The sequence below is a fragment of the Rhinolophus sinicus genome, chromosome 13 (genome assembly GCF_057876585.1).
Source record: "Rhinolophus sinicus isolate RSI-liver-muscle chromosome 13, RSI-T2T, whole genome shotgun sequence".
NCBI lineage: Eukaryota > Metazoa > Chordata > Mammalia > Chiroptera > Rhinolophidae > Rhinolophus > Rhinolophus sinicus.
The window spans coordinates 38,145,053-38,157,110 of NC_142513.1; the positions used below are offsets into that span (position 1 = coordinate 38,145,053).

Consider the following 12,058-nt stretch of genomic DNA (forward strand, 5'->3'; position numbering starts at 1 on the left):
AAGATATCCCATAGCACCCAAGAGGACACCCCATGGGTTACTCCCATGGGGTGAAAGCAGAAGCTGCAACCTGTCCTTTTCTCTTTTGGCCCTATGTTCTGGAGTTACAGACCAACCACAGGTGACAGGTAAGTCACCTGGTAAGCTCCCGGTCATACAGATATAAGCATGCGGGTAAAGGGGCAAGTGTGATGGTCAGGGCACCAGCACAGTGAGGCTATTGACCAAGGATGTATCTCCAGGTAGAATATACATCTGAACTCAAAAACCCTGTTTCTTTGAATAAAACATAAGTCAATGTGGCTTTTTTGTGGCACTTATTTGCTTTTATCCAAGCATGAGAAATTGGAGTCAAGCGTTTGTACTGATTTAATCAAGATACCTGAATGTTGTTCTTCATCATCAGTGTGCCAAATGCCATATGAGTTTTGAGGTGACTTCATTCACCAGCAACATCCCAACTACAAACCTATAATACAAAGATTTTAGGATAAACTTGATTATAATGGTGGCTTAAAGATCATTTCTTATAAGCTTCAAGTCAAAGAGAGACCTCAGTAGTATTTTCCAAGATGAAAGGGAAAGGAAGAAACAAGTAAAGATGCCAGATTAGAAGTGTCTTCTGTTATGTAAATTGAATTTTATATTAGTCCCTGTTGATATATGCCCTACATCAGGGACCAGCACACGATACAGCCCAGGAACCCAATCCAGCACACTGCCTGTTTCTGTATATACCGTTTTATCGGAAACAATCGTGCCTATTTGCTTTTGTGGCTGTTGAGAGGTTATAACAGAGACTGTACAGCTTGTAATCTGGCCTTTTATAGAAAACGTTTGCCAACTTCCGCCCTATCTTCTTGGCCCACTCCCGAGATCACCTGCAGAGTTTCATGCATGCCAAGGGTGCTCTGTCTCTCTGCCAGACGTTTTCTCGGCCGCAGAGATGCGCCAGACCTGGTGTGCAACAGGCAGAAGTGCCAGGGGATCAACACTCCAGGGTCACCCCCACCTGAGGGAGAAGGGGAGCCTGTGCAGAGATCCTGGCTTCCTATCCTCCTGCTGGGACAATTTGAAGATGTTCTACCAGGTCTCTTCGGGGGTCACCAGTGGGATGGAGCCCCAGGTTCCCGCAGCAGTGGTGGTAGTTAATGCTGCCTGTGTTGGTGCCTTCCTGTCTCATGCGCCCTCCTTCACCAGTCAGGAGACAGAAATCCTATCAGTGATATTAACAAAGAATTGAATATAAAACCCCATAAACTGAGTAGTATAAACAAGTATTACCTACTTAATTAGAAAGGCAAAAGAAAACACAGTTAGACAAAGCAATCTAACATGTGCCCAAGTCAGGGGCTCACTGGGAATGTGCTGGGCTCCTGGGGAGGGGCACCACCTGCACCCCTCGCCTTCCATCCCCAGACGTGGAGTGTGAGCACACATGACAGGAGCCAGAAGACCCAGACATTTGTGGAGGGGCATCAGCTGGCTGGTGCAGGCATCTCTGAGGAGATTGTCATGAGGCTGCTTTTGCAAATGTTGGAAAAACTGAAAACTGGATCCAGCTGCTGCTACCAGGATGAAGAAGGGCTGCTGGGAAGATGAAGATAGACAAGAAGGAGCAGATCCCTCCTTCAGCCTTTCATTCTTCCCCTACCAGGGAGACACTGGCAAAGCAGGACTGAGGTAGCATGTTCCAGCCCCTGCACCAGAAAGGTAGGCGTGGCACTAAGAGATGGGTGCTTATTAAGGGCACCTTGAGTTGCTGTGATCACCACTCTAATAAGCCTCCTGCACCCAAGACCTTGTTTAGGGTCTACTTGGGGGCAACCCAACTTACTTCAAACCTCCTTAAGTTCTCTGTTGGGATCTCTGTGGTTGCAAGCAACAGAAAGCAATGCCAACTAATGAAAGCAAACAAGCAGCATGTCCAAAGCACATGGAGTAGCTCTCAAAACTGAAAGAAAGCCTGAAGAAACAGCCTAAACTGCATAGAAAAGGGACAGAGACTGGAACAAGAGAGGGGACAGGGATATGCAGCAGAAACCAGTGGGGATCACAACAGAACTCCCCTATCATGGGGCCAGCTCCAGCACTTCCTGTCTTGGTTCCCCTGGATTCAGATTTCCAATTCCAATGATGGGTCTCATCTGGGATGCTTGCCCACCCCACAGCCAGAGAAAGGCAGGACATCTTGACAACCTGACCAGGCCTGTACCCAGTGTAGGAGGAACAGCTCCTCAATACAACCTCAGGGCTGCCATGTGAGGAATGGGGGAGGGGAGTGGTACTGGGCAGATGCCAACCAGCTTCCTTAGGTTGGGTCCTCCCAGAAGCTGACTCTCAGACAAGGAGTTGAGGTTGTTTAATTGAAAGGAAGTATCTTTATATAGGGGAGCAGGAAAGTGAGACAGGGAAGGAGACCGATTCAAGGCACACTGCTGGGTGGCTTTCTTCATGGGCATCTGGGGCTCAGACCTACAGGGGACTGTGCAGAACATGCCTCAGAGTTACCCCATCATTCCCCACCTGCCCATTTTGTGGACCAATCACATTCTTAACACCACAGTGGCCCCTAAGGCAGAGAGTCATGTGTGTTTGGTGTGAGAAGACTGAGTGTGTAGGCATGAACCAGAATAGCGAGGGTCAGAGGATCTGGGGGTTCAGCACTCAGAGAGTGTCATGCAGGGTCTCAGCTCCCACTCCCTGCACAAGAATGCAGGATATGGTGAGGCCAAAAAGGAACACCCACAAAGCAATAGATAGGGGAGTCATACCACTATATTCTCCCTGGCGGCTGGGTTAGAGACATAGGAAGCAGGAGCCACATGATCCGCAATCTGCCATCCACTTCTCTGCCAACCAACCCCCCAGTGTAACCAGCAGCAGCCACACCAGTGGCCAACTGGTTACAGCCAACGGCTATCCATCACCTTAGCCAGCACCCCTCCACATGAGGCCGAGAGCCCGGAAACTGCTCCCCAGGACTCCATCACCACAGGGAGGCTGATACCACAGCAGTCACTGGTCACCAACTCACATGCCTGGAGAATGGAGCGGTGGAGAGCTGGGACGCAGCTTCTTTATGGGGGAGGCAGCTTTGGGAGAGCCGCAGTGCTGGACTTGAGGCTGAGTGGGAAAGAGGAGGCCAGAGGCCCTCTAGTATAACAGTTAGGACAAGCCACCTGCACCACCAGCATTTTAGGTATCTCAGGGCCTGTCAAGTCTCTGGCATCTCATCATTGATGCTATTGGGAGGCCTGCTCTGAACCCCTATGTTTCCTAAGAAGAAATACTTTTTATAAATCTAAAATGCTTGCTTTCAGACCTCGGGGAAAGGAAAAGCCAGGAAATTAACCCTTTCTGCAACTCTCCTGGGGAAAACAGAAACAAGCAGTGAAAGTGGAGAGTTTCAGCATCCAAGAAAATGAGTGAGTGGAGCTCTGGGGATGAACAAAAAGCCCAACTAGACACCGACATGTCTACTGCAGGCAGCCCATTTCACACTGGGAGCCTGTCTTTCAGATTGAAATGAGGCTGCCAGCAAATGGTGCTATCCAGTCCCTGCCTCCATCGTTGACCTCACCTCCTTCCATTGTCCCCCTGCAATCCCCTTTATTTCTCTTCCTTGAAGAGGCTAAATCCATTCCTGCCCCCAGCGCCTTTGCACTTGCATTTCCTTCTGCTTGAAATGCTCTCCCATCAGATCTCCCGTCATTCAAATTACATGTTACCTCATCCACAGGGTCTTACCTGACCACCCAATCCAAAGTAGACCCCCAGTCACTCTTACATGTCGCCCTGTTGGTTTCCTTCATAGTATTGTCTCTATCTAATTTTCTCCTATTTGATCATCAGCTTGCTTGTACATTTTATTCCACTCGAATGTCACGTCTGTGAGGGCAGAACCACATCTGATTGCTGTCTGCTCTTCCCCATGCCCAGAACCATGCCTGGCACAGAACAGGCCCCCAATCCATTTTTAATGATTGAGTGAATATAATACAAAAATGACTTTTCCTTCCAAAAAAATACCCCTGTCTTTTTAAATAAGAATATTACTGAACATGTAGCCCAAAAAATAAAAAGACTTCAAGGGGAAAACAAAAAGGTTTGCAGTGGCTATCATGTTGAATATAATATATACATCGGCCCAAATTCCTAGTATATTCTGGGCTCCAGCTAATGGTTTCCATCATTCTCTCTTAAGCTATCAAATTATAAATATTTCAAAACTGTGCAATGGAGTGGTTTCTCCATTCATCTTTTAGAGAGAACAACAAAAGCATATTTCTTTCATGAAATCAAAACCTCAGATGAATTCAAGACAAGATTTTTTAAAGCTCTAAATATAAAGGAAAGGTAGCTCCATTTAGTATTCTTTCTATTATCCATAACAAAGAGCTAAGAGAATGTAACTTATGACTTAGTCAATTTTCTCCAATAACATATAGTTGTGTTGCCTGATGCTTTTGTTTAGGCAGATGCAATAATCCATTTAAGCGTATTTACTCAGTGCCCTTCATGTGTTTTGGAGCATCTACAATGGGGAAGGTGTACTTTCTTAATCAGTATATATAAAAAATATTTTTGTACTGTTAGCAGAAAAATAGATGCCCAGAGAAAAAATAAGTTTCTGTAAAGATTCTGGTTTGAAATAATTTCTATTTCCTAAGATGTGACACATAAGTACCTGTGTGCACATGTGCAGTGTATGTATGTGTGCACAAGATAGCATGCACAGACATGTATATTACAGCATTCAAAATTATGATAATTATTAATAAATCTGAAATTCTCCCCTTATCAGCATAACACACTGTCTGACACATAGTATATGCTCAATAAATGCTTGTCGGACTTAACTCCTAAACAAGGAACTATGCAGTGACATTTGATTTTGCTTTTTGAAATTTGACCTAGAATTCTGAGTGTGAAAATTTGAAGTAGCTCTGAAAAAAGGACATTTGGTACAATGCTATGGCAAATGGCATTGGTGCCCATTTACATTCCCATGACCCGTGCCATTTCCATGTATTTCCATGCCTGATGTCCAAATGCCAGCACTTGTACTACTTCACCTGAGCACTTTCTCTGCCCCCAAAATTAACACCCTGGGAGCAGCCCTTGACTCTAGCTAACAGGAGTTGGTGGATGAACACCCTGCTCCCTCACCCCTCGGGCAAGGTAACTCTGTGGCATGTGTGCAGCCTGTCTCGGATAGTCCCTGGTGGCGGGGGGAGGGCAGTGGGATTGAGCTCCAGCTGCCCACAGTGCTAACAGACCTGATCGGACACCCTTTAATGGCTGCCTTGCTGTCTCTCTCTCCCTATCCACTGCCTTACTGGTGCTTCATGCGACACATCCCTAAGAAACTATATTCAAATCTTCAATTCAGGATCAGCGTCTGGGGGCACCTCAACTAAGACAGGCACCTTTAATCATTTTACTTCTAACAAAACACTACTCAACGTGAGCATGTACTTGAAATGCACTGAACATGAGCCAATGCCATCAACCAGCATTTTCTGTGTGAAATCCAGACATTCTCTGAGTCTCTAACAAGTGTCTCAATGAACCATGATGACGGGCATGTCTGTTTCCTAAAGAAGCACAGTTTAGTGGCCATTTGCAGAATGGCCTGTCCTGAGTGGGACTGATCTACCTACATTCCCAAGGCCCCTGTTAATCAGACAAACGATATGCAGGCAAAGAAAACTTTTTAATTAAGGCTTCATTGGCAATGCCAGATGGGCCAACTATGATCTAATTCAAACAGGAACTCTCACTCTTTATTATTTGTTCTCCAACAAAGCATGTCCCCTTCAGGGGCCCAGAGACATTTCTCCCAAGGAGCCTACACATTTTGAGAACCCTTTTCTCCCTGTTTCTTCTTGCTTGCCTTTGTCTTTCCAATCATGGTCTCCACAATGACAGCAGTTTCTTCATACATCTGAATGCTCTCAGTTGAAAACTTCTCAATGGATTCCATCACTTCCACCCTCTCATATGCCAAAGTCCTGGGAGGGTTTCTCTCTTGCAGGCTGCCATTCCTAGCCCTCTGCCCCTCAGATCCACCCTGACTGGTCCCAGGCCTTTCGAGTGGGGGTGCATACGGTCCGTCTGAACCAGGTGTGACCACGACACAGGGCCTCCTGGGCCCTTCATCCTCCTTCTGGCCATTATGCTTCTCCCCGGGACCTGTCAGTTCTGTGGTGTTTATCTCATTCTCCTTGTTTGCAGTATGCTGATTGGGTGGGTGCCCCTCTCCTCTCCCCTGTAGACCCCCCTGGCCATTCTCCAGAGGGGGTTGGGGCTGCTCAGGAGAGGGCTCCACAGGGCTGTCATGATGCAGAGAGTCATCCTCAATGGAAACAACCACTCTTCTCCTGGCCGGGATGGACAAGGAACAAAACCCAGGATCCACATAACTGGCATCCCCCAAGACACGCACATACCGCCCTTTGGTGTAGAGGTCAGCTGGCGGCTCAGGCTCCTTGGGGCTTCTCACTCTCTCCTTGACCATCTTGCAGAGTTTCTCAAAGGCTTTGCTTATCTGCCCTCCATCTGGTACATCCTCTGGAGCCACTTCTGGGGTAGGGGGACTTGCTTCTTCATCCCCTGATTCAAATTTCAATTCACCTTCCTCTTTAACTACCACCTGCACTGGCTTTCTGACTCCTAGACCTTTCAGTGGTATGTCTTCCAGATTTTCATCTGCTTTGTCTTTAGCTATAATCTCCTTTTTCCTTGGAACGTTCTTGGGGAGGCCTTTTTGTCTTGTTTTTGCTGTTGTTATATCCTGCACAGCCCTGGAGAGATCTTAAAAAATAAAATAAAATAAAAAATAAATGGGCAATAAATCAAATATAATTGTAATGAAAGAGGGGGGAAAATGTATTCATTGAAAACTATGCTATCTGTCTTAGAGACTAATGCCTAGCACTGGGGTGGGTTTGCTATTTATAGGGCAATGCAACAGGGAAAGAGGCTTGAAACTGTATACAAGGCCCACGTTGAGGTCCCAGCTCTGCCACCAATTGTGCATCTTTGCACAATACAAGTCACTTGACCCCTCTGGGCTTGCAGAGGGGAGGAAAGACACTGCTTATTCTGATACTCACAGTTCCCATCCCCCTGGGTACAACTTACATGATTCTATTGCAATAATACTTGGTGGGAGCAACAGTTCCATCCCACCCCAACCCCCTGCTGAGCTCATGGTGGCTACTTGGATCCATAGACTAGATGATGAAACCCATTCCACAAGGTCATTCCCTCCTTGGACTTCCCAAAAGGAGAGATGGCAGAGCTCTGACATGTTCAGAATGGCCTCAGGCATGGGAATCATATCAATCCACAGTTGCTCCCTTGTTCTACATGCATCCCAAGCTAAATAAATATGATCACCCCTGATCAGCATCCGTTTCCTCCTGGGTAAAAAGGGGAAGTGATGCTATTAAATTCAGAACTAACAGAAGCCTCCTGTTCCTAAGGCCAAATTTATTTCTTCACACTAGCTAAAAGAAAAACTAAAAAGTTTAAGAAAACATACAATATGTAACCCTGCATCACCCAGGAGGCTTTTCTGCTTCACTCACGTGGTGATTTTTTTTTTTAAACTTTTCATCCCAAAAGTCTCAATCCCCTCTCTCTATCAACCAAAGGATTAAGACAGACAAGCCCCTTCATTTTATTCCTTTTTTTTTTTTCATTAAAGTTTATTGGGTGACAACTTTTTTTTTTTTTTAATTAAAATTTTTTCCATGTTTTTGAGGACAGAAAACAGCAGAACCCGGGTTTGAGGAGCATTACCTTTCCCACTGGATCGAGGGCTGAAAGAGGCTCCATGGCATGGGGTGAACAGAGTAACAGGAGTTTCAATGAAGGTGGAGCTCAGCCTGGCAGAAAGAATCAGAAAGAGTTGGTCACCATCTTTAATTCATCAAGCCAAACAGGTGGTTGGGGGATAACAGTCACCCTCCAATTACGAGCAAAAATGAGAAAAGCTTTCTCTAGATCAAACTGCTCATGAACCACATATATATTTACACACTGGATGAGGATGTAAAGGGCATAATCATTTCTTTGAGCTCAAGTCATAAACTGTGAAACACACTTACAGAAAAATTGTAAAGTGGAGATTGCTTAATGTCAAAATGCCACTTCTCCGTTGAACAGGGTGTTTGTATTGTTTTTTAATAAAAGAGTGCCCAGCCCAAACTGAGGTATTGAGGGCAACTAGGATATATCTCCAACTTGTTTTTTAAAAATAATATGCATTATATATAAGGAGAGAGAGAGAAAAGATAAAGCAATTTAGACAAAATGTAAATAGCTGGTGAATCTGAGTAAACAGCACTCAGGAGTTCCTTGTTCTATGCTTGCAACATTTCTATCAATTTGAAATCAGTGTATTAAAATGAGAAGTTATACACAAACCAATGGAAAAGGAATCCAGTTACCTTTCCGTGAAGCCCTGCCTCCAAAACAAAAATTTTCACAAGAACATTTAATGCCAGTTCAAGACATATTTTTGCTAATGTGTGCAAAAGCATTCACTGTGACAAATATGTAATTTGGAATTATGCATGATACATTACCATAACTAGAGGAGAAAAAAAGAAAATTTTGCTTTTCCTGTTAAACATTTAAATACTTGCAGCCAAGATAGAATACCCAGTGGAAAAGAAAGAACTGCTCCTTGTTGGGTACTTCTGGGTGCTCCTTTTTAAATTCAATTTAAACCTAAAACATTAGCAAGAATGAATTGAAGAATCACAACTTAATAAAGAATCAGTCCTTAATGAGGTGGCTGTCTCCACTCTGCTGTCTGATAATAATTACAGATATGGACACCCACATAGCCATAGACATAGGCGATTTGATGTAGGTGTCGATACAAATAATGCAGCTGTAGGTACAGATGCACATGTATATGATGTAGGTATAGGTGTAGGTGTAGATGTCGATATTGTAGACGTAGGCTATGTATGGGTGGAGATGTAGGTGTAGCTGACATAGATGTAGACATGAATAACATAGGTGTAAGTGTAGATAATATAGATAAAGATGTAAATAACGCAGTTGTAGGTGTAGAGGTACATGTAGGTGTAGATGTAGGTGTAGATAATGTGATTGTAGATGACATAGATGCAGATGATGTAGGTATAGGTGTAGATGATACAGACAATGTAAATGCAGGCATAGATGTACACGTACATGTACATGATATAGATACACATGTAGGTGTAAGTGTAGACAGAGATGATGTAGGTGTAGGTAAAGGTATAGATGTAGATGATGAGATGGAGCTAAAGATAGAGACAGAGATAGAGATAAGGCAGCAGCAGTAACAACAACACCTTGGAGCACTGGTCCAGTACCAGGTACTGCACAGGGCACCTCACCTGCAGCATCTCATTAAACACTCCTGATCTTCCTATCTGCTGAGACAGTTATGTCCCCAGAGACTGGTGGAGCAAAAAGTAGCCTTGAAGCCTTTTCCAGTCGCCAAACTCAAAACTTCAAACATTCCCACCATCACCCCCATTGCCATTCCCCTCTTCCCTGCCATAATCTCCTCCATAGCACTTGTTATAGGTCATACTCCCTCTGTTACAAATTCATTCACCATTTGTCTCCCTCACTAGTATTCAAGCTCCATGAGGTCATAGATTTTTGTGTTTCATTCCCTGCCACATCTCACTGCCTAAAACTGGCACACAGGAGGCCAAAGATTTGTGGAATAAGTAAGTGAGCAGCATGGAGATAGAGGCACTCTCTCAGCTGCGCCCCTCTGTGACCACACCTATTGCCTTCATTCTCTATGATCCGATGATACCGGTCCAGTTCGTGCTTTAGGATTTGCTGGGCAACCACCAGCTGCCGACAATCATAGGAAGACTTCTCCAGGCTCCTCTCAGTCTCTTCAATCTCCTTCCGCAGGGTTTCAATCTGTTCATTATAGAGCTGAATCTCATCATCATCACACTCGTTGGCATCTTTAATAGCTTGCTCCAGGGTTGCTGTCTGTGGGCAAAGACACAGCTGTAAGAAAACCTATCGTACCCTCTCCCTTAAGACCCACACTTGGCAGAGAAAATCTGGACTCAGCATGTCAAGTTTTGTTTTGTTTGTGTTTCTGTCAGCAATGGAATCACTTTTGAATCCTTAACCTATAGAGGAATGTGAAAACTGAGCTCCTTCTTATACTCGCATCAGCACCCTCTGAAATCAGCCTTTGACAGAACCCCCCGAAAGGCAGTCTGAAGATGACAACCCCACAAAATAAAAAGACGACTGCTGCCCATGGGATAAAATGTACAATTCAAATAAAGTATACTCTTCACACTTTACTGAGTTAGCATAAATCTGATAGCCAAAAAATAAGTGAAAATAACACATACTAAATAGATGAGATGCTATTTTTACTGAAATAATTCAGGGGGAAGAGTTTCCTTGTTCTCATTTAATAATTATGGTGCTCTAATTTTTCTCCTGATTTCTGACCCATAACTACATATATGTTTTAGTAGCTAAAATGTGCATGTGTTGTGTGTATGCATGCGTGTGCACACTTGTGTATACATAAAATAACTTCAGGCAAACACTATTTATTATTAATTCAGGAGAAGTAAAAATTAGGGTTGGAAAATAGAAAGAGGTGGACTCATATTCACTTTAAGACCTTGTGCAGTACACAAAGAGCCATAAGTATACTTATTTGCAAGCTTAGTACTTGTAGTCATGACTCTTTTACAATCTCATTTTCCCAAGGAGAAAAGAATCCAACATGCACTATCTGTCCTCAAAAACAAATAAAACAAACAAACAGCACAAGAACAGCACTTCTCAAACTGCAATGTGCGTTCCTTGGAACCCTCTGAGGATGTTAAGCTACAGATCCTGACTCAGTAGGTATGACGTGGGGCCAGAGATTCTGCATTTCTAACCATCTCCCACATGATGGCGCTAGTCTCTGGGCCACACTGAATCATGAGGGGCTAGACAGGTATCTAAATTCAACTTTGTGTGTGGCCACTACAGGGCATTCCATTCAAGCAGATAAATATGTATTTGGACAATCTAGAGGCTGATTATTCCCATGACAGCACAATTCTTCACTTTATATACAGATGTGGCCTGGAAATAGTGAAGCTCCCTTAGTGACGGTATTTGAAAACCGACCTTACAGGAATGTATCTGTTGCATCAGGAAGGAAGGAAGAGAAGAAGGGAGGAAGAGAGGGAAGGGGGGGAAGAGGGAGGAGTGAGGAGAGAGGAGCGAGGGACTGAAGGAAGGAGGGATGCAAGGAAGCTAACAAGGAAGCAAGAAAGGAGGGAGGGAAAGAGGTAGGAAAGAAGGGAGAGAGGAAGAGAGGGAGGAGGGGTACATGCACTATACACTTTGGGAAGATGTCTACCGGGTTTCCCCGAAAATAAGACCTACCCCGAAAATAACCCCAGTTAAGATCATCAGCCAGATAGACGCATTTGGCACATTATGATGAAGATGACATGACTGAATTTGAATAAATGTAGATTGTTGTACATGTAAAAATAAGACATCCCCTGAAAATACGCCCTAATGCATCTTTTGGAGCAAAAATTAATATAAGACCCAGTCATATTTAGGGGGAAATATGGTATAAGACCCGGTCTTATTTTCAGGGAAACACGGTACCAGCCCATGTCATCCCCTTGTCTGATGATTGTGACATCTCATTCAGAGAAGGGATCCAGCAGCGGTGTGACCCCACTCTCCTGACCAGAGCCATAGAAAAGGGCTGGGCCTAACTCAGGCTTCCTCTCCTGGGAATTTGGAAAAGGATCTCAGAAATAGCAGTGAGTTGGGGGTAGCTTCATATAAACTTGGGGTCTGAGGCCGCCATTTGGGAGTCGCAATCTTTTATAATGTGCATGGAGAAGCTTAGAAAGGCAATTATTCAGAGAGGCAGAGAAATGAAGCTGAAGGGTAAAGACCAACAGTGGTGAGAGTGCCTGTGAGAAGAGAAGACAATGATAAAGTGAGCTGCTGCCTCAGATCCTGGTTCCTACCA

The 12,058-nt window shown here is 44.4% G+C and overlaps 1 protein-coding gene across 1 annotated transcript in view; it reads right to left on the bottom strand.

Annotated features, from left to right (window-relative positions):
• Positions 1–5,137: 5,137 nt before the first annotated feature.
• Positions 5,138–12,058, bottom strand: part of BFSP1 (beaded filament structural protein 1) — a 52,528-nt gene continuing 45,607 nt past the window's right edge. The window contains exons 6-8 of the mRNA XM_074317555.2: positions 9,809–10,029; positions 7,813–7,898; positions 5,138–6,819 (exon numbers count right to left, since the gene is read on the bottom strand). Of these exons, the coding sequence (XP_074173656.2) occupies positions 5,855–6,819; positions 7,813–7,898; positions 9,809–10,029 (1,272 nt within the window). The 3' untranslated portion in view covers positions 5,138–5,854. The remainder of the gene's footprint in view (positions 6,820–7,812; positions 7,899–9,808; positions 10,030–12,058) is intronic.